This window comes from Vulpes vulpes, chromosome 5, assembly GCF_048418805.1.
Source record: "Vulpes vulpes isolate BD-2025 chromosome 5, VulVul3, whole genome shotgun sequence".
Taxonomy (NCBI): Eukaryota; Metazoa; Chordata; class Mammalia; order Carnivora; family Canidae; genus Vulpes; species Vulpes vulpes.
This window is the reverse complement of record NC_132784.1, coordinates 94543402-94566374: the sequence shown is the minus strand read 5'-3', so window position 1 is coordinate 94566374 and position 22973 is coordinate 94543402. Positions and strand designations below refer to the sequence as shown.

At 33.9% G+C, this 22973-nt stretch overlaps 1 protein-coding gene across 17 annotated transcripts in view; it reads right to left on the bottom strand.

The window, feature by feature from the left end:
- Positions 1-22973, bottom strand: part of KCNT2 (potassium sodium-activated channel subfamily T member 2) — a 374048-nt gene that overhangs the window by 52161 nt on the left and 298914 nt on the right. For all 17 annotated transcript variants that reach the window (XR_012001790.1, XM_072759479.1, XM_072759480.1 and 14 more), the window contains 3 exons: positions 7035-7136; positions 3307-3390; positions 2292-2420 (listed from right to left, as the gene is read on the bottom strand). Coding sequence is in view for 16 of the 17 variants with exons in the window: in XM_072759479.1 (XP_072615580.1) it covers positions 2292-2420; positions 3307-3390; positions 7035-7136 (315 nt within the window). In the remaining variant the exon portion in view is untranslated. The remainder of the gene's footprint in view (positions 1-2291; positions 2421-3306; positions 3391-7034; positions 7137-22973) is intronic.

Here is a 22973-nt window from a genome sequence, read left to right as displayed (position 1 = left end):
AGTGTCTTTGAGTTATTATTTAATTGATGTCCTTTTTTAAAAAAATAAAAGATTAACTTAAAGGATAGTCACATTAATGGCACTTTTGCATCTTGTAAAACTATGATTGAAGATACTGTTCTTCATATTATCTAAAACCTTTTAAATAAGAAAGAATATAATATACGTGTTCTTTTAATAACAAATCTTCCTCAAGATTAATTTTTATCCTTTCATGTATCAGACTATAATTACTATATAATTCAACAGTTCTATTTTTGCCTTCCTTGCCAGGAAAGTAAAAGTAGAATTTTGGCTCAATTGTAGCACTTGGTTCATTTTAGATGTAGGATAACACTAATTTCGCTGCCTCTATTAATATATTTTTTGTAAAGAAGTCTTGGTGACTTTATTTTTATCTTTAATTATTTAGGTTGCCTCAATTTTTATACAATACGAAGAATATAAAATTTAAGTAAAAATATATATGCCAAAAGATGAATTCAACATAGGAAGTCAGGAGATATCATTGTTATTTAACTCAGTTTTCTCTTATCTCCTCAATGATGTACATTTTTCATATAAGCTAGAGTTTGGAAGATTTATAAACATTTTATTAAAGGATCTTTTTTGTGATGGGAGGAAGTGACCAAAATGTAATGTGAAATGCTCCTTGATGGCAATACAAATACTCAATTATCCTTTCCCTATCTATAATGTGAACAGCACAAAACAAAGTCCCTTAATAATATAAAATGACAATATGAATATGAACTTGACCGAGGGCAGAATTTACTATGTCCAAAATCACAAAGCCTTATCTCATTATCATGAGATAAGAGCATGATAATACTCTGCTGAATGGAAACGTCTTTGTATTTAACAAGCTCAAATAAAAAATGAATAATTGCTTAGGTGTGAAAGCACTTGTCTTCTCTTAACCTTTAATCAAATAATATTTTTTTAGATACAGTATTCTTAAAATTTTATGTGTATCTGGCCAAATTATCTTATGAAGTACAGAGATGGCAATAAAGTTCTCTTTAGCATGCCTCATCTACCAGTGGAACCACCAGGAAGTACCTCAGGAAAGCTGAATAATTTCCTACTGTCCTCAGTATTACTTATTTAAATATCAAGCCATAAAGTTTAGCAAGTAAACAAAAATCCACTCCAATGGCTCATACGCTTTCCATAAAGCTCTTTTTTTCTCTGCATAGATTCACTGATTTTAACACAAACCAGTTTAATGGCTGCATGGATTACTAAAAGGTAAATAACAGATCTGAGCTTCTGCGTTAATTTTCATAAGACCAAATATAGATATGGGTAACCAAAATTCTGAATAACTTTGAGGTATTTGAGAAGAAAAATATTTCAAGAACATAAACCATAATTTATATTAACTAATTTTATAAATATTGGTAGGATAGCGCATTTATTCAAAATTTTTATTTCATGGGATCCCTGGGTGGCGCAGCGGTTTGGCGCCTGCCTTTGGCCCAGGGCGCGATCCTGGAGACCTGGGATCGAATCCCACATCAGGCTCCCGGTGTATGGAGCCTGCTTCTCCCTCCGCCTGTGTCTCTGCCTCTCTCTCTCTCTCTCTGTGACTATCATAAATAAATAAAACTTAAAAAAAAATTTTTTATTTCATAACAGAATCTAATTTAAAAGGTGATATTTTACCAAGAATATAAAAACTATTTAGAATCATATAATGTGACCACATCAGTGTGGATATATTTTTAGCTGTAGGAAGCCATCAGAAATTTTGTTCCATATTAATAGATTCTAGTTTGCTTTTAAAAATACTGAGTTTTCCTCTAGGAAGGTCTGGTACTACTCTTGAAATTTTATCTTCACTTCAGAGTAGTCTTTAATCTAGAGTTTGAGAAATGTGAATTTCAATGCTTACTAAATTTGTTTTACTTCCTTCCAAATGTGTATATATGAAATGAGGAGTATATTAGAAAGCTATATGGCTTGCCCTGAAAACTGTTCTTACGTGTCAAAAGGTTACTTAAAATTAATTTGCTTCCTGACAATGTAGACATGCAAAATCTTAGATTCCCCAAAAGGCATTTAGAGCTCAAAGTTCACAAACTCTAGAATAATCCCTTAGCCAGCAATATTTTGATATAGCTTACTTGAACAAATAGTTAAGTTTTTTACCTCCGAGAACTGACACTGTGTGTTCAGAGAGCATTCTTTCTCACTTTGACATTTTTTAGAAATCTGTTCCCAAGATTAGGAATGGCTATATTCAATCAAATTAATCATTAAACTGGAATATTTTGGTATTTCCAAACCTCAGATGTAGTAAGTTTCTGAGATTCAGTCCTATAGATCCCAATGGGAACATCTCCAGTAGAAGAGCACAACTTCTGATAAAGTCTGGCATAAGTTCTGATCCATAGGTCATCTTCGGTGATTTTCATCTATAAGATATATGAATTATTTACATATTACATTTAAAAAATAAAAACTCCGATTATTTTTCACGTTTTAAAGAATGTATTAATATTTTGAAACCTCAAGGTGACATTCATAAACGCTTATGCATGTACTGAACTTATTTATGCACTCCACCTCAGCTTATCCCTGGGGCTCCACAAACTTCCGAAGACCAACTACTCAATTTGTGGCAGCACGACATTGTATTAGTTCAATATTGGTAGACAGTAGTCACTGGTAATTGACTGGGAGATGCTAGAAAACATATGTAGGTTTTTTTGAATGTTGCAATGACTACAGGGTGCTACTAGAATTTAGTGGACAGAGTCTGCTGATGCTATAAATCTTTAAGTGCAAAAGAGACTCCAGCACAAAAAGAAATTTTCCATCTGAACTCCTAATAATACTCATATTGAGAAAGAGATGTAACAAGATGAGCATAGGGCTCCCACACAGAAGGTATAAGTACTAATCCCTCTTTGCTTATCATAAATCTGAATTATTAGCAAGTCACTTCATTGAATATACTTGTATATAGTAAACTCATTTATCAAACTAAGGGGTTAAACTTAATGATTGCTGTTTTCCTCCACAGGATGGCATTCTATGTCAGAAACCATCAGTCTCAAATGCCAGCTAGAAAAAAAAAATGCAATTGTTCTGAATTTTGTATAGAATGGGTATTTTTGTGATTATTAATTTAAAATGTTTTCCCTGAAAATTTTTAAAGAATTAAAAAACTATGAAGATACTCTTTGAGCACATATTAGAGGGAAAAAGTAACATACAAGAGTTAGCCAAAGTACATTATAGGTGGATTTCAGAAACATTTATTAGAACAATCTTCTATTCTAGCAAATATTAACTTACGGAACAAAGAAACCCTGATCCTGGTGTAGTGTCCAATCCCAAGAGAAGTCTGGTGATAGAAATCATATAATCCTTTACAAATGACTGCAATATAAACAACATATGTATGTATTATGTGTATGAAATGTACAGATTAGCTCAGTGAGAACATCTTACCATTTCTAAAAGGTTACTTCTCATAACACATCAGTAAGCCCCCACAAAAAAGGAAATGAAAATCTATTCTGTCCGTGTCTTAAATACACAGAAACAGTTAAGCTATACATAAGGAAATATAGGGAATAATTATTTTCCAGAATATCCTGATATACTTAAATTTTATATATGCTATTAGACATCATAAAAACATATTTTTATTAGAATTTTTAATAATAAAAAACTATGAACTAAAATGGAGAATATAAGAAAAACTTGAAAACTGAAATTTGCAAGGAGATATTCCAAAAGGATTTTTAGGATTAAGCTCTTTGCTAGTAGAATAAATTTTTAATAATTCAGTAAATCTAAATACTAATGAATTAATAGTTTAGTATTAAATATCATTATCAGACTATTAAATGTGTTAGCATATAAGATATATTTTGATGTATTGCCAGAACACAACTCAACAGTTTTAAGTAACAATGCTGCCAATTTCTTGAATTTATCCTTAGTTCTGAGTGAAAAGAAAAACTTTCAACAGATACAAGCACAGTTCCCCATGACATGGAAAAATTATTTAATAGATTGTATGAAATGACTGTCTTGAATTTGACCTTCATGTGTTGAAGAATTTAAATATTCATCTAGTTATTTTGCATAGCAAAAATTTTCTTTAAGTTATACTACTTTTTAAATTTACTAGACTCTTTTGTTCATTATTTTACCAACAGCTAATATCAGAAAACTAAACTTTGCTGTCTAAACAAGAACAAAAGAAAACATATCCATTCCCTTTCCTCAGGCCTTTGGTTTTGAGGTGTGTTAGTGTCCTGGTAGTTAGAATGTGAACTGACAGGAGGCCACCAAGAGCAGTGGTGACACATACCATTCATCTTCACCTATAACTTGGTATGTGCTAAAGATGGGGATTTTTAAAGCACATTCTCAAGCACTTAAAACTATTTTCCAAAATGAAAAACTGAAAAATACTCATGGGGGAAAAAAAAAAGTCAGCTGAAGTTTTGGCAAATGACTATTATACGTTATTTTTGACTTGGATGTACATACGGCTGATTTGTTTACTGCATTTCTCACTGATGCATCCCTTGTCCAGAGGTCATTTGTCCTGCAACTTTTTCAGGGCAAAGACAAGAGGCAGCAGTGACCAAGAAGACAGGGACAGCCCCACTTGCTGTTACAAAATCCATGCACTCACTCTCATGGAATTCGATCACAGAAGAATCTTTCTCAGTTTTACTTAGTATCTATTTAATTGTATTTCAGATAATATTTTTTCTCCCTCTGCACCTCTCCTCAGGTAATACTTATTTTTTCATCATTGGTTTTCCAGCTCCACAACGATGAAAATTAAGAAAATTGTTAAAAATATAAGTGATCTGTGTTTCAAGCGAGAAAGAGAAAAGCAGCTATTGAGAAGATATTAATAAAGAAAAACAATTTTCTGGTAAGTTAAAAAAAAGTACCATAAGAAACTCAAACATCATACAAATGTGGAATTATTTACCACAGGGACAAGTTTGTGAGTAATTGAGTGAGATCTGCATGGCCTGAAAGATGAGGGTTCACACTAACTACCTGATAGTTTGTCTATCCGGGCCCTTGTGTCTCATCTACATACTGCGATTGATCACCCTGCCTATGTCATCATTTTCTTTGAGGATGCAAATGAGACAATGTCTAGGATAGAATTACATTAATAGCAAATCACTGTACCATTGTAATCACTAATAATAGTTCTTAAATATATAATATAGACATTTATCCTCAAGAAAATAGATTCAAATCACTAACCAAAAAAATTAGATGACCTTTAGTATATTTTAAGAATATACTTAAACTTGGCTTAAGTATACCAGGAGCAAACTAAATGGTTCTTAGTTGTTGCAAAATCTTTTTTATATTTTTTCTAAGTAGGCAGTAATTAGTGGATATTTAAAATGTTCTTGGTTTATCAGTTTACTGACATCAATTTGGTATCTTATTTCTTTTAATGTGCATTATGAAGAAAGTTGTCTTTGTTTTAACAGAGTCATTTTGTTCTTACCTTCTTTTTTTTTTTTTAGTCTGGTAATATACTTATTATACAATTTGAGGGATTATATACCTAATTGCTAATATCATTTTTTAACCCATAAATGAGTAACCTTTATCTATCTGAAAAATGAACCATAACATATCTAGTCTGATGTCAGGCAAAGCTAAATAGGCAGTTACTACTTTGAAAATTATTGTTCTGCTTCACCCTTTCTGCAGTAGCTTCAGAAAACACCTAACTTCCTGTACATGATTTACAAAAAAAAAAAGCATAAGGTAAAAATGAAGAGAAGGAAATAACTACTGCTTTCCACTTCTACAGAACAATTTCCTTTCTATTTTGTCTATTAGACCTTCTCATGAGATTTTATTTAAACATAAGATACAAAGGCTAAAAAATCTGAAAATCACGGTGCAGAATGGCATCAAGCATTTGATTGCTATTGACATATAATCTTCAGTTTCAGCATTGCTCTTCAAACCATTCCTTCCCTCAAATCCCCTCCCCTACAATTCAGAGGTATGTGTGCAGTAATGGTGTATGGGGTGGGAGTCCCACTCTTGGAGTGCCCAGATAATGTGTCTGGAAACTTTAGGGTGAACAGGAGTGTTTATTCTCCTTTGCCATGTTTGTTCCTGCACTCATCTGGCATAAGCAGATGGTTTGTGACATTGCTAGAGGCATATTCATGGGCATAATTAGCACAAAAGTCCAGTAGAAAAGCTTTAACTATCTTCTGATTAGTTTATTCAGTCAAGCATTGCAGAAGAGGCTATATAAAATACATAATCAAAAGGAAAAGAGCCCAACGAAATGTTTGAATGCTTAATTTGAAATTAAAGTTACAAAATAATTTAAAGCTCCATGAATATCTGTTTTCTCCTAATAGAAATATTTATAAATTATCTAATTACTTGAATCAGAGAATATGAAATGTCACTGCTGTTCACTTTTCTGGTACAGTTAAAAATATATATATATTGGTACAAAATAACATCTCTATAAATTTCTTAGCTATGATCAAATGACAATGTTGTTTGGCATTCGGGAGCAAACTAAATAGTTCTTAGTTGTTGCAAAATCGTTTTTATATTTTTTCTAAAGTAGGCAATAATTAGTGGATATTTAAAATGTCTTTGGTTTATCAGTTTACTGACATCAATTTGGCATCTTATTTTTTTAAATGTGCATTATGAAGAAAGTTGTCTTTGTTTTAACAGAGTCATTTTGTTCTTACTCTTTTTCAGTCTGGTTATAAGCAAAATGTATTAAAATGTCACAAAATATGTAGGACACTGATGCTAAAGAATGACTAAAAATTATTTCATAGATTATTCTGAAAAATAATATTTTTCTTACATGACACTTCATAGGCACATTTGTCATTAAAAAGACAAAATGAAACGCGGAATTACTTCCAGGGTCCATTTTACGTGAAAAGATCCATGAAAAACACTAGACGGATTATTCGTTTAATAAAATCTAAATGAAATTAGAATAAACATTTTAGAGGAAAAAAAAAGAAACATACCTGATAGAGAAGAGTGTCCAACATACTGATGCTAAACACCCTCCCAGCGGCAAAAGGCAGCCGAAACATAAAGGCCAAGTTAGAACCTTTCTCTCGTTCTTTCTGTTCAGAAGTTTGAAATAAAAAATGTGTGAGGATTCTATATTTTACGCTTTTCTGCTTAAGTTTTCCTGACATATGTGAAGATATATTCATTATACAGGTGTTAGCTATCAATGTGTGTTACTTCACATATTGTAGTAAGTGTATATAGCTGTATTTTTAATATGTCCCTTTAATTTTTATAACCAAGTTTTCTGAATCAATGAAAATACCCAATAATTAAGGAAAGTTAACCTTCTCATATACTAAACATGTATTTCCTCTTTTTTTTAAACTTTAATTTAAATTCCAGTTAGTTACCATACAGTAAGATATTAGTGTCAGGTGTACAGTATAGTGATTTAGCACTTCCACACAACACCCTGTGCTCGTCACAACATGTGCCCCCCTTCATCCCCATCACCTACTTAACCATCCCCTGCCTGCCTCCCCTCTGGGAACTGGCAGTTTGTTTTCCATAGTTTGTTTTTTTTGTTGTTGTTCTTTTTCTCCATAGTTAAGAGTATTTACTCTCCATAAATATTTCTGCAAAGGACTTGAGGTAATATAATAAAAGGAACAAACACAATAAAAGCATTTAATAAGATGTTAAAAAAAAACCCTAAGGCCACATAATATAAGACCTGGAAGTTTTGCTTTTGAATATTCTCATATGTGAGGACACAAAAATAGGCAGGTCGAAGCCACCACATCCAGTGGTTTCCAATTTCTGTCATCTGAGTTCTCATGTCTAAATGCCTTTTAAGCTGTGCCAGCTCCACAAAACTGCAACTGCAACTAAACTCTAAATGCCAAGAAGAGAAAAGAGAAAAGACAAAGAAAAGAAACAGTGCATGTGTGTGTATTACAGCGTGTGGGAGTTTTTTCTGAAAAATTATGTTGCTATCATCTTCCCTTAATAATGAAGACAGGAGAGCAAATGTTGTGTAAGATTATAAGGAGTTTCTTAAGAAGCCAAGTTAATCTTGTACTGAGCAAATGATAATCTCAAAAATGTTGGTTTTATTTGTTGCCAACTTTACTTGGAGAGATAGATGCTGCTAAGCAAATAAAGAAAAATCAGCCCTTGCTCCTTGAGGCAATGGAAGGAAGCTCTTGTTTTTAATGTAGCAAATTTGAAGGCTCCTCAAGGGAAGGAAAGCCTCCCATACCCCGATTTTCAAACTATGTGCCAGAGAGTATGATTCAAGGAACGAAAGAGGGCTACTGCTGTTGCTTGTTGTGAAGGCATGAGAGTGACCTGACCCCTGAGCATCCCCTGGACAAACAGGTGAGGTTGGGACACAGAATTAGCCCTTCCAAGTAGCAAGAGGAGTTCCTGCACCACATCCACCACATCCATCTGGTTGAGAAGATATCTAGACTGTAAGAATATCCTCACTTGCGACTGTAGGGAAAGGATAAAAGGAAAAATAAGCAAGTGGTGCCCCAATTTGTGTCTGTTTCCTTTATATCATATATATTCTCCAATTTTGGAGCCTAGGTGTAAAGAAAGCTTAGTTTGAACAGCACATGTAGGGCGTTTGCAGATGCTTCTCAGTTCTTCCCAGCATAGACTATTGTTGAGTCAAAGTGGCTGTCTGGTGAAATCCTAAAATTCTTTTCCCAGATTCAGGTTCCACGTCACCATGGATAACCTTCCCATCTTAGAGAATTCACTGTTCTTAACATCAATTCTGCAAGTCCTCCTTGCTCTCTAAATGTCTATTATGCTTCACACCCTCAGAAAACCCTTTTATACCCAGGGATGCTGCCCTTCTCCTCGTGTGAATAATTCTGCATTTGTGATTTACTTACAGTAGAGAAAAAACACCAAAGTAGAGAAAAAACATCAAAGATCTTACAACACTATTTTTGAGATCTACTAGTTTTAAAGTTACACAAAAAAACGTAAGAGCTCAAGTAACTCATTCCATCCTGATGAGAATACATTTCACAATTTCTTTCTTTACATCTAGATGATGAAGTTAGATTAATTTCTTAATCTGCGCTTTATCAGTGTCATTTTTATACATGGAAAAAAATTAGAGATGACTAATACTTAGTCTTACCATGCATTCCAGTGTGATTTTGTGACAATATCATTTATCTACCTGTCTGTATCTCAAAAGCATCATATAAGCCAAAAGTTTTATACATTAGCAGTGGATAGTCCAAACCATAATTACAGAGGAATTTCATTTGGTCCGCATATATTTACTGAGGTCTAATAAGTTCCAACATTTCACATAAAAGTCTAAATTTCTGATTTCTTTTAAATTTGGAAAATCTCATTATCATACCTCATGTAAACAACTGGCCAGAATTGAAAGCATCTGCTTCCTATGAGATTAATTCTCTCATACATCTGGATTCACTTTATTTATCTGTCTCACCTAACTGCGTGGTCAGGCTTTTGATTTCCATTTTGGAAGATAAGATACTTAGTTGGAAATGAGTCAAAGGATCTGTTAACTCACATCTTGTTTAAACAGGAACTTGTATCAGAAATAACGTAGTAAACATTTAAAATGTGTGTTAAATTAGAAAAAAATAGAAGAAAGCTTTGGCTACAGAATAGTCCCATGGCTTCAGAAAAAATGAAGCTGTGTAATCAAGAAACACTTATCTATTAACTGTTATGTATCGTGCACTGAACTAGATTGTTAAGATGCAGAGGTAATTAACAAAAGATTCTAGTTTTGCATGTATCTATAGTTTTATTTAAAAGACAGACTTCAGGGATCCCTGGGTGGCGCAGCGGTTTGGCGCCTGCCTTTGGCCCAGGGCGCGATCCTGGAGACCCGGGATCGAATCCCACGTCGGGCTCCCGGTGCATGGAGCCTGCTTCTCCCTCTGCCTGTGTCTCTGCCTCTCTCTCTCTCTATCATAAATAAATAAAAAAACAAAAAAAAACCTTTAAAAAAAATAAAATAAAATAAAAGACAGACTTCAAATCAAACACCTATAAAGTCATGTGATGTGAGCCTATATAGATCCAAGTATTAAAAAGGCCTAAGGAGGATGCAGATGGTGTCACAGATGAAGTGACATCATAGTTGAGCTTGAAAAGACAAGTTTGCCAAATAGGAAGCAATCATGCATTCTACATGATTATACTTTTTATAGAATAAGAGATTTAAAATATTTATAGTTTTATTAGTTTCAATTTGGAGAAAGCAACCACTATTCCTTCCTGTGCTTTTATAAAACTATTTGTATTTAGTTTTCAAAAATAAAGGTAAGTACCATTTAATGATGTTCAAAAGTTACAACTCATAAAACTCAACTATAATTTTTAAAATTACTAAAACAGGCTAGCAATTAGTCAACAATTAGTTCCCATGATGAAGGAAGGCCTAAAAAACACAATAGCTTGTCAAATGCTGGTACCTCACTAAAAAGAGATAAAGAATTAGAATCAACTAAACTGTCTGCAGAATCAGTTGGCATTCCCTATTGGGGGAGATTTTGGAACTGAAAAGGTTAAAAAATAACTTTGACGTAATAAAGGAGAAAATACATTCTGTTTGACTAGGTTTTCAGATGTGATGTTTTGAGGGATACTTGAAAAAAAGACTTTGCTTTACCTTCATTAAGAATAAAAGCATAACTCAAGAGACTAGTTTAAAGTAAGGAAGTCTATGAATTTAAGAGTAGTATCTAAATACTTGAGTCCTAGGAAGATAAAGGGTGTATACATTTCTTGTGGAAGTTTTATGACATGAAGAGCTGTTGATGAAAATTATGTCATGATTTTGAAAATCTAACAGGAGTCAAATGAATAACATTGCTAATTCTAGGCTATTCTTTGATTTTCAGACTACTTCCAAAGGATTGTTCCATGGGTAGTGTCCCTAAAAAGTTGATTAAGGAGGTGACTGGGGAGGGGGGGTGGCTCAGTCAGTTAAGCACTCGACTTTTGATTTTAACTCAAGTCATGATCTCAGGGTTTGAGATAGAGCCCCACACTGGGCTCTGTACTCAGCCTGGAGTCTGCTTGAGATTTCCTCTCCCTCTTCCTCTGCCTGTCCCCCAGCTCATACTCAGTAAATAAATAAATAAATAAATAAATAAATAAATAAATAAATAAATAAAATCTTTTCTAAAAACTGCTTAAGTAAGTTATAATTACACAAATACACAATGAATTTTTGTTACAATTGTCTCCCATGCAGTAACATTCAAAAATGGGGCTCCAGAGGCCAACACCAATTTCAAGTAAAGATTATAATCATTTATGAATATACCATTATCTGTTAAACATTTTAAGAATAACATTAGTTGTATGATTTGATGATAATTCTTGAAGCTCTAAGAATAAAATTTAAGAAAGTTATATAAACAAATTAATAAAATATAATGGTTATATATAGAACCATAAAAAAGAAAAATGAAAGAGTGGTCAAAAGTTACCAGAAAGTAAATATTTTTGAAAAAAAAAAAAAACCAGCAACAAGTAATATTGAAATGTCTGTATTCAGTTAATTTGATAGATTTTATGACAATAAATATATTACAAATGGGAACAAGCATATTGGGACTATTAATTCTAGATTGCTATTGCATTACTTGAAAGGATTTAAAGGAGGAATTTGAACTACAAAATAAAATAATAGTTCTACATCTGGTGAAGTAATTTGTGCACAATAAAGAGTAAGCTAATTATCTGGAATATCTTTTGAGTCTGTTTAGTCAGCTCAGTCTATGTATAATGACAGCATTAAAGCAATAAGGATAGACACTTTCAAGAAACTTCTCTATAGTTTCTGCCATATAGAAAGATATTTAAGATGAACTAACTCACAAATAAGTGTTCACTTTATCAATAAAATAAATCTGGTACAGTGCTTTGAAATGACACTTTTTTTCTAATTGAGCTATGACTTGAGCTTTTGTATAATTTAGTATTGTGCAAACATGTAGCCTTTCTAAAAAGTATAAGTTATGATTTGTCTAATTTTTTGGAAGAGTTTGAAGAACTGGCATTAGTTCTTTAAATGTTTGGTGGAATTCTCTAAAGACAGCTTTTCTTTGTTGAGAGGCTTTTTTTTTTAAAGATTTTATTTATTTATTCATAAAAGACACAGAGAGAGAGGCAGAGACACAGACAGAGGGAGAAGCAGGCTTCCATGCAGGGAGCCTGACATGGGACTCAATCCCAGGTCTCCAAGATCACATCCTAACCTGAAGGCGGTGCTAGACCACTGAGCCATCCAGGCTGCCCCAGTTGGGAGATTTTGATAACTAAGCCAATCTCCATTACTAGTTATAGGTTTGTGCAGATTTTTTTATTTTTTCATTATTTAGTTTAGGAAGGCTGTATGTTTCTAAAAATTTATCCATTTCTTCCAGATCATCTAGTTTCTTTGTGTACAATTGTTCATAGGAGCTCCTACAATCCTTTTTATCTCTGTAGCATCAGTTGTAATCTAATTTTTTATTTTTTTTTTGAGTTGTCTTTTTTTTCTTAGTCTAGCTAAGGGTTTTTCAACTTAAACACTTAAAGAATTAATGCCAATCTTTCTCAAACTCTCCCAAAACATCAAAAGGAGGAAACACTTCCCCATTCATTTTATGAGGCCAGCACAAAGACATCACAAGGAAAGAAAGATATAAGCCAATATTCCTGATGAATATGGATACAAAAATACTCCACTTAATACTAGCAAATCTAATCTAACACCATATTAAAAAGAGCACACACCACGATCAACTGAGATTTATCTCTGGGATGCAAGGCTACTTCCACCTATCCAAATAAATTAATGTAATATACCACATTCACAGAATAAATAATACAAATAATATGATCATATCAATAGATGCAAAAAAGCCTTTGACAGAAGTCAACACCTTTCATGATTAAAAATTCCCAATATAGAAGAAATATACCTCAACTTAATAAAGGCTATTTATGACAAACCCACAGCTAACATCACACTTCACAGTGAAAAACTGAAAGTTTCCCTGTTAAGATCAGAAACAAGGCAACGATACACACTGTTGTCACATCTATTAAAGATAGTGCTGAAAGTCCCATCATTAGGCAGGAATAAAGAAATATGAGGCATCCAAATCAAAAAAGAAGTAAAACTATCACAATATCTAATACCCTAAAGACTCCATTAAATAACTATTAGAACTAATAAAAAAATTCAGTAAGTTGCATTTTTTATGTTAACAACAAACTATCTGGAAAAGAATTAAGTGTATTCTGTTTACCAAAGCACTAAAAATAAGAATAAAATAAAAAGAATAAACTTAAGGGTTCAAAGACTTATATATTGAAAATTACAAAACATAGACAACAGAAAAATACTCTATGTTTGGGTTGGAAGACCTAATATTGTGAAAATGCCACACTACTCATAATGATCTATAGATTCAATGCAATCTTGTCAAAATCCCAAGGACATTTTTTACAGAAATAGAAAAAAATAATCTAAAATTCATCTAGAACCACAATATTCTGGAGTACCCAGAGCAATCTTGAGAAAGAAGAGTAAAGCAGGAGGTATACTTCCTGATTTTAAAATATATTACAAAGACACATTTATCAAAACAGTATGCTACTGGCATAAAGACAGACATACAGACAAATGGAATACAACAGAGAGTCCAGATATATGTGTAATAAAGAAAGGATAGTCTTTCAACACATTGTTTTGAGAAAACAAGCAGAAGAATGAAATTGGGGCCTAATTTTATAGAATACACAAAAATCAACTCAAAATGGTCTAAAGACTTAAATGTAAGACAAGAAACTAAAATTTTCAAACAAAACATAGGTGAAAGCTTCATGATATTGGTTTTGGCAATGATTTTGTGGATACGATTCCAAAAGCACAAAAATAAAAATAGATAGGTGGCACTATACAAATTTTTAAAAGTTCTATACAGCAAAGGAAACAATCAATGGAATAAAAGACAAACTTCAGAATCAGAAAAAATATTTTAAAACCATATATCTGATAACAGGTTAATCTCCAAAATATATAAGGAAATCTTACAACCCAAAAGTAAAAAAAAAAAAGAAAAAAATCAAATAACCCAATTACAAGTGGGTAAAGACTTAAACAGACATTTCTCCAAAGAAGACATTCAAATTCAAGAGGTATATGGAAAAAATGCACATCACTATTAGGGGGATTCAAAAGCACAATGAGATATCTTATACCTAATAGTATGACTATTATTTAAAAAAAAAAAAAAAAAGCTAGTGAGGATTTAGAGAAATTGGAATCCTTGTAAACTGTTGATAGGAATATAAACATGTGCACTGCAAAAACAAAACAAAACAAAAACAAACCAGTATGGGAGTTCCTCAAAAAATTAAAAATAGAACTATGTATGATGCAGTAATGATATGTATGGGTTTTATACAAAAGAATTGAAATCAGGACCATGAAGATATCAGCTTTCCTATGTTCATTGCAGCACCATTCACAAGAGCCAAGATGTGGAAACAACCTAAAGGTCCATGAACAATTGAATGGATAAAGAAAATGCAGTATATACATGCAGTGTAATAGTACTCAGCCTTAAAAAGAAGGAAAGTCTGGAATATGTGATAACATGATGGACCTTAAGAACACTAGGCTAGGGATGCCTGGGTGGCTCAGTTGGTTAAGTGTCTGCCTTCGGCTCAGGTCATGATCCCAGAGTCCTGGGACTGAGCCCCACATCAGCCTGCTTCTGCTCTCCTCCTAGCTGGTCCTCTCTCTATTGCTATCTCTGTCTCTCTCTCTCTAAAATAAATAAAATCTTTAATAATAAAAAAAAAAAGAACACTAGGCCAAATGAAATAAGCTAATCAGAGAAGGACATTCACTACATGATTTTTACTCATATGAAGTATCCAAATCAGTCAAATGCATTTCAAAGTGTAAAATGGTGGTTACCAGGGGCTGGGGAATGGGAAAATGGAGAGCTGCTGATCTACAGGCACAAAGTTGCAATAAAGCAAAACAAATAAGCTCTCGAGATCTGCTGTACAACATCGTACCTGTAGTCAACAATCATATATTGCACACTTAAAAATTTATTAAGAAAAAAAAAAAATTTATTAAGAAGATGGGCAGCCCAGGTGGCTGAGCAGTTTAGCGCTGCCTTCAGTCCAGGGAGTGATCCTGGAGACCCAGGATCAAGTCCCACGTCGGGCTCCCTGCACAGAACCTGCTTCTCCTGTCTGTGTCTCTGCCTCTCTCTCTCTCTCTGTGTCTCTCATGAATAAATAAATAAAATATTTTTAAAAAAATTATTAAGAAAACAAATCTCATATTGTGTTCTTTCTAAAATAAAATAAATAAAAAATTGCCCAGAAGCACCTATTTCTTTTTAGCCTTCAGGATACCAATCTTACTCCCTTTGTGTATATATATTTGTTCCATAAGGATAACTGCAGACGGCTTCCTGTGTTCAATGCCTGTCAACGGTTCCTATTTTAGTTTGTGCCTTGAAATGGAGGGCTGATTAAGTGTATTGTCTTCTCTGACACTGGATTCAAAAATGAGTTGTGCCTTACAGCCAAATAAAGTAAAACAACCAAATGATGATGGAAACACTTATTAATGTAGAGCAAGAAGTAGTAAAACAAAATATAACATTGGTTTAAAGTCCTTGTCTAGTGTGATATTTGTTTTAATACTTCAAATATAATATGTACTCAAAAGTTACTTTCATCATCCTGGATGGCATTTTTTGTGACTCACAAGCATTTTTTTTAACTCACCGAGAAATGAAACCTTTCACAAACTCTCTCTCTCACACATATATATCTACATCCACATCTACCCAATTTAATTAAAAGATGTACTTGCTGCCTTCCTTGAAAACAATAAAGTTAATCACTGTATTATTTATTTTCATAAAATACTTAACTCTGTAAAATTACAAAATTTTAATAATTGAATTATTCTAATTTGTCAGTCATATAAATCCATTACTTTTGTTTTTTTTACTTTTTGAATTTGATATTTCACTTCAGATAATTTTAAGAGTTTGATATATGTTTTCATATTCACAATATGCATGTACACAGCTGTCTAGTGGCACTGTTACTGGCAGAGCCAATTTACATCACAGTCTTTATTAATGTTATTCTTAGACTGTGCGCTGTGCAATTTTATTGGCCGAATGTCAAGATTTATGTCTTAGTCTGTTTGGGCTGCCATTACAAAACACTACAGATGAGTGGCTTATAGCCAACAGAAATTTATTTCTCACAGTACCATAAGCTGAGAAGTCCAAGCTAAAGATGCCAGAAGATTTGACATTTGGTGAAAACCCACTTTCTGGTTCATAAACACTCATCTTCTCCGTGTCTTCACATGGTGGAGAAGTTCTCTGGGTCTCTTTGATAAAAGCCCTTATCCCACTCATGAGGGCTCCACCTTCATAACCTACTCACCTTCCAAAGGCCCAACTTCCTAATACCTAATATCAGGGGTTAGGTTTCAACATACGAATTTTCCTAATACCTAATATCAGGGGTTAGGTTTCAACATACGAATTTTGGGGAGAGACACAAACATGCAGCCTACATTAAGTTTAGATATACTGTATGAAATCATAATACTATGCACATTCTTAATAGATAATTTTGCAGTTAAAATAATTATCAACGTAGATAAGATTTTATCACTCTTGTAGAATGGATCAGGCAATGCTTTTCTACATTTAAAAAGAACAGAAACTCATATCAATATTCTCTTCAAATTCTTTCTGGACAGCCATGGGAAAAGGTAAATATTTTCTTAAAAACAGGATAAAAAAAAATCCTAATGAATCAAAGTCAGTGTAGGCATATAGCACCAAACTTCCATTCAGCATTCTAATACTTTGATCATGAATAAAAAGTAGTCCAACTTGTTTGGACAGGAAAAAAAAGCAAGGGCATGTGTTTTTGTTTGTTCCTATGGCCTCCCATCAAATTATAAATTCCATGTGTTTATTCTGTTGGGAACCTCTAGCACTGAGCAAGATATTTGGCTCATAACAGGTGCTCAGTAAATATTTATTGGCTTGAATTTAAATTGAGAATATGTAAAATTTGCCACTTGCTTACACAGTGAATATAATATAAAATAAATCTGATAGTCTCAGTTTATTTCTCCCAGAAGCAATCTCCAATTTTTATTATTTTGCTGTATCATGGACTACAAAATGATATGATTTACAGCCATGTCTCTGCATTCTGACACCAATTCTTTGACACCAACTAGATGTCCTACAATTCAATTCAATTATGACGCTACCCAGAGTTGGCTCCGACCCCACAGGTTAAGGGGCTCATTCCCACTAGACTATTCCCACTTCAGACACCAGCCGCAAATCCCAGATGTCTACCAGACAACTGTACTTCTGTCTGGCCTGCTATAAATTTAGGGCTTCCCCACAACCATTCAATTTTGATAGTTACCTAGAATGTTCACAGAACTTATGAAAATGCTATACTTAATGATTATCATTTTATTATAAAGAATGAAAATAAATGGTAGATAATAAGGTACATAAGGCAGGTCTCAAAGGATCCTGAGCACAGGAGCTTCTGTGACCATAAAGTCAGGGCCCACCACTTTCTTGGTATCTCATTATGTTCACCTACCAGAGAACTTGTCTTCCAGAGTTTTTATCAGTTTCATTACGTAGCACGATTAATTAAATCACTGGCCATGTGATTAAACTCAAAGTCCAGCTCCTCTGCTATCCCCGGAGGTTTGAAAGGTGATGAAGACTTTCAAAGTTTCAATATTCTAATCATGTGGTTACTTTTTCTGGCTCTCATCCTGAAGCCATCTAGAGGCTCCTCCATGAGTTGCCTCCTTAGCATAAAATCAGGTGTGGTTCAAAGATATGAAATTACTCAGAAATTCTAAGGGTTTTTGAAGCTCTGTATCAGGAATCACAAAGACCAAATATATATATATTTTATTATATCACACTATTCATCTCACATTTTCATTACTTTGCTTCTTACATCAGTGTGTAATTACCATATGTTTGCTCAAGTGTGATTATGATCACTATTGGGGAATGGTGATAGTTCAAAAGCAATTTTAAAGAAAGCAGTCTTAAATCAAATTGTGCCATAAGCATGAATAAAAGGCTTTTTTTTTAATAAAATGCATCAAAACAAGAGAGATGAAATAAGTCTTTATAGGGAAATGAGGAAAAAATTTCTCTTTTTCCTCTTGATGTCCTCTTCTTCTCTGTTTCTTTATTACCTGTCACATTTTCCACGTCTACTTAGCTCCTATACTGTGTTTCTGATGCCTGCTACACTTGTTTTGTTAGAGGAAGTGTCAATGATCCAATGACCAATGAGTAAACATGAGAAATACTATTGGGAAAACACTGGTGCTAATGGAACTATCCAAGAAAAAAAGGATAATATAAAACAAAATAACTCAGAAACAAAAGTGGAAAACAACAAAAGAAAGATCAGATGAAAGGGAAAATGCAAGATAAAGCTCAGATGTTCAGAAATGCTTTGTCAAATTTCATGAATTTGTGGTATATTGCAAGTGACAGAGAATGTTGATTGTCCATCAAAATCCTTTGCCCTATTCTTTGTAAGTGTATGACTGAACTACATTTCCTAGGCCTCCTTGAAGTTAGATGTGGCCCTATGATTGAGTTCTAGCCAATGGCATATGAGTGCAAGTCTATGTGCCACTCTCAGACCTGATCCATTAAAACTTCTATCTGCTTAATATTGGTGTGTATATACTGTTATTTCCTGCCTTTAGATGGACATTGCAAGACAGACAGTAGCTCAAGCAAGACTTAGATTCAAGTAGAGACTAAAAACACAAAAGGAGCTCAGAGATTAGGAGGCTCTAATATTTTAAAAATTGTGCTCTTCAAAATGTCAATGGGGGAGAAAACTGAAACAAGGCATTGAACAACAAAGTCCAGCCCAACACTATTGTCTCAATAACCTCAAGGTAGCTTCCAAAGAGATAGTCACATGGGCTGAGAGGGAAAAAAAAAAAAAAAAAAACCTTAAAAATTATATTTAAGAAGAACTTTGGAGATTGGCCATAAAAATTTATGATTGTAAGTATACCAGAAGTTTATAAGGTTTTTGAAAGAAGCAGAGTCTTCTGAGAAATCTTTAGACTTTAAATCTTTAGGGAAAATGCTTTAAAAATCTTTAGATTTTTTTCAAACTTGCATAAGCAATAAGCAGGATAAAAATTCATACAGGCTGTAAGAAGTGTGTACTCTTGAAGTGACATGGATAAAAATAGCTCAGGAAGAAGCTTGAGGTGAAAGGGTCCCATAAAACAACAGACAAGGGAATTCCTCGAGAGAGAGCAAATCTAAAAAAATAATCAAGGAATAATCACGGAATTTCCTTTTCACAAGAACAGACGGGGGTCCTCAACTATCTTTCATTGTTTCACATCATGGTCACAGACCAGTGAACCTTCTGTGCTCTCAGTTTTCTCCTTTTCCTAATGGAAATGATTATTCTGGATATTCTTGAGTGGCCTCTACCAAGAATCCTTACAGATTATCAGTGGCAACTGGTGTTCTATTAGAGTTCAAGGTCTATCAGGAAATCACCCAAATGAAATCATCACACAAGTAAAGCAGCCAGGGTCAATGCAATCTAATCTCCACACTTATTCTAACAAATTCTAGCACTTCTTAAATTTAAATGAAAACCACTTAGTGTCAAAAAAGTATGTTAAACAGCCAAGCTGTTGTTTCTAATTTAAAACCTTGATTATGTTTCTAAAGGTGATGGCTTTATCTGTGAAAATGAAAGTGCATCTAATTATAGATAGAATAAAAGAATATTCATAAATATGTTCAAAAGATTAAAAATCTACCTATCCTCAGCCAATAACTCTAGAATGTGTTATTCAAATACTGGAAATAAAGATCAATTTCCCAATCCTAAAAATATCTCCTTGTATCCAGAATACAAATACAGAAAGATAATTACTTATTTTCTTTTTAAAGGTTTTATGTATATATTTGAGAGAGAGCGAGAGAGCACAAGCAAGGGGGACAGCAGAAGGAGAGGTAGAAGCAGGCTCCCCGCAGAGGAGGGATCATCCTCCCCGCAGGACTCTGGGATCATGACCTGAGGCAAAGGCAGATGCTTAAGCAACTGAGCCTCCCAGGTGCCCAAAAGATAATTATTTTAAATGATAAGTTAGCTGTATTTATATCAGATAAAAAGCACTGACTGGAAATGAACAGTTACTATGCCATTGATGGCACATGCGTTAGTTTACTAGGGCTGCCATCACAAAGCTACAGATTGGTACCTTAAACAACAGAAGTTTATTGCGTCAGAGTTCTGGAGGCTGTAGGTCTGAAATCAAGGTGTCAGTAACACGGATTGCTTCTGAGGGCAGTAAGCTAAGGATTTGTTCTAGGCTGCTCTCCTTGGCTTTTGGATGGCTGTCTTCTCCCTGTTTTTCTTCGCATTCTCTTCCCTTTATGTGTGTCTGTCTCTGTGTCCAAATTTACCCTTTTTTATAAGGATGCCAGCTGTACTGGATTAGGGCCCACCTCAATGGCTTCTTTAATCCAATTACCTCTATAAAAATTGTATCTTCAAATAAGATCACATTCAGAGACACTGGAGGCTAGGACTCCAACACATCCTTTTTTGAGGGGCAGGAACACAATTTAAGTTATAACAGCACTAGTCTAAAAAGTTTCTATGTAACAAAAATCCCTGTTTCAATGGATATAATGGTAGTAACTGAATTGAAACAAATCTTCTATGGCTTTATAACCTCCAAACCAACTGGTTTCAATTCCAATTCCCTGAGCCCCTCTACTCCTTAATAATTCAAGAATATACTGAATTCCTTTACTCTTTTTGGGAAATATCTAGTATATGTAAGGGTAAATACAAATCTAAAAAATAAACGAATTTCCCTGATGCCAAAAGAGAAGGAAACTGCCTCCTTTCCGCTTTTTTCCAAGAGCATTTCTTTTAGAAAACTTGCAATTATAAATCCTTTTCACTGTCTCTTTCAGAGGGATGCAAACCTTTTGAAAATCTGAATAATCTCTAGCCAGTTTTGTATCTCAGTGAAGTCTTTCTTAGAAGTCTTGGAACTATCTTTCTGAAGTGTGAACATTAAGCATCCTGTCTGTCTCTTCGGAAGATTACCCTAGGAATCTGGCTGGAAGTTGTAACTTCTTGCTTGTTGCAAATATACAAGAAGTTTTATTTTTCCTTTATATTAAGACAATTAACATGTATGCAAATGATTGTATTTTCCTAGCTATATAAAAGAATGAGATACCTTTGTATTCGTAATCTCTTTAGTGGATTGCCTGAGATATATATCACAGTATGGTTTAATGTTTATTCAAGTAAAACTTTACTACGTGTGTGAAGAGGATTTCTAGGTTGGTAGAAGACACAATCATATAGACATATATACTCAACACTACTGAAAATATTTTCTACAATTATGACCTTGAAACATCCACTCACTTGGCATAAAACTGAATACACAGAACAGAATATTTATTAGTCACATCCACAATAATTTATAATTATGTGTATAGTACCATTTATTGGAATACTGATTATATGCCAAAACTGGGCTAAATGTTTTGGACAGATCATGTGGTGCAATCTTTGCAATGACCCTATTATTTAGCTATTACCACTATTTCTAGAGAAGAATCCCAAAGCTATCAATGTGTAAATAATTTAGCCAGGTTCCATTCCCAAAAAATGGTCGAGAAATGGACCAATCTGACATCAGAGTTTGTATTCATCACTAGGTAATTCTCCCTCACTTCATCGCAAAGGAAACCATCAGACACCACACCAGTGCTGATTCCAGCTGGATTTCTGATAACTCGGTTTGCTTGTGGGTGCTGAGCCAATTTAGCCATGCTTGCCACCCTTTCCATTTTGTTAAAGCAGTGTGGCATTGTGGAAATTTCCTGTTCTGAACATTAATGTCTTTAAGATTTTATTTATTCATGAGAGACACACAGAGAGAGGCAGAGATATAGGCAGAGGAAGAAGCAGGCTCCCCACAAGCCCAGTGTGGGACTTGATCCCAGCCAGGACCCCAGGATCACGACCTGAGCCAAAGGCAGATGCTCAACTACTGAGCCACCCAGGTGCCCCAATATCTTTAAGAATCTCTTACTGCACTAACCTGATAGATATATAATCTTGGAAAAGCTATTTCACCTGAATTAAACTGTTTCCTCTCCTGAAGGCAGTGCCTAACAGCAACTTAACTATGACTACAGAGAAACAGTGGGAAGTCTCCACGAACATAACATATGTGACCAGCCCTAATAATGGTAATCAACAAACCAGAGAGCAGTAATGGCCTTACTCAGCAATATGTCTCCTAGGAATTCAGACAGTGGCATAATAGGTAATCAAAATGAAATAAAAAATGAACTAACCAAACAGCAACAAAAACAAATGTAAGGCATTCTTATCTGTACCTCTTATACTGTCATAAACAATGAAGATGGCATAGAGTTAATACATTTTCACATGTAAAAGATTCAATCGTACTGTCTTCTCTTACATGAAATTCTTCTAGTATACTAGTATCAAGTAAATGCTGGATACCAAAACCATTTACCACCATGCTCAGTCTAGACACTGAGAGTGGAAATCACACCTTTCTGTCCACATAACATGACGTTGCAATCCTACTTTGTCCTTTCACATTACCCTGATCCTTTCCCAATCCTAATCAAATCCCCATTCCAAAGGCCCTCATTAAATAAGATTTCCCAGACCCAAGAAACCTTAACTTTGCTTTCTCAGCTCTGAAGCATTGCCAAAGCTCTCCTGAGGTGACAGTCTCCCTTATCTAAGTAAGCAATAAACTC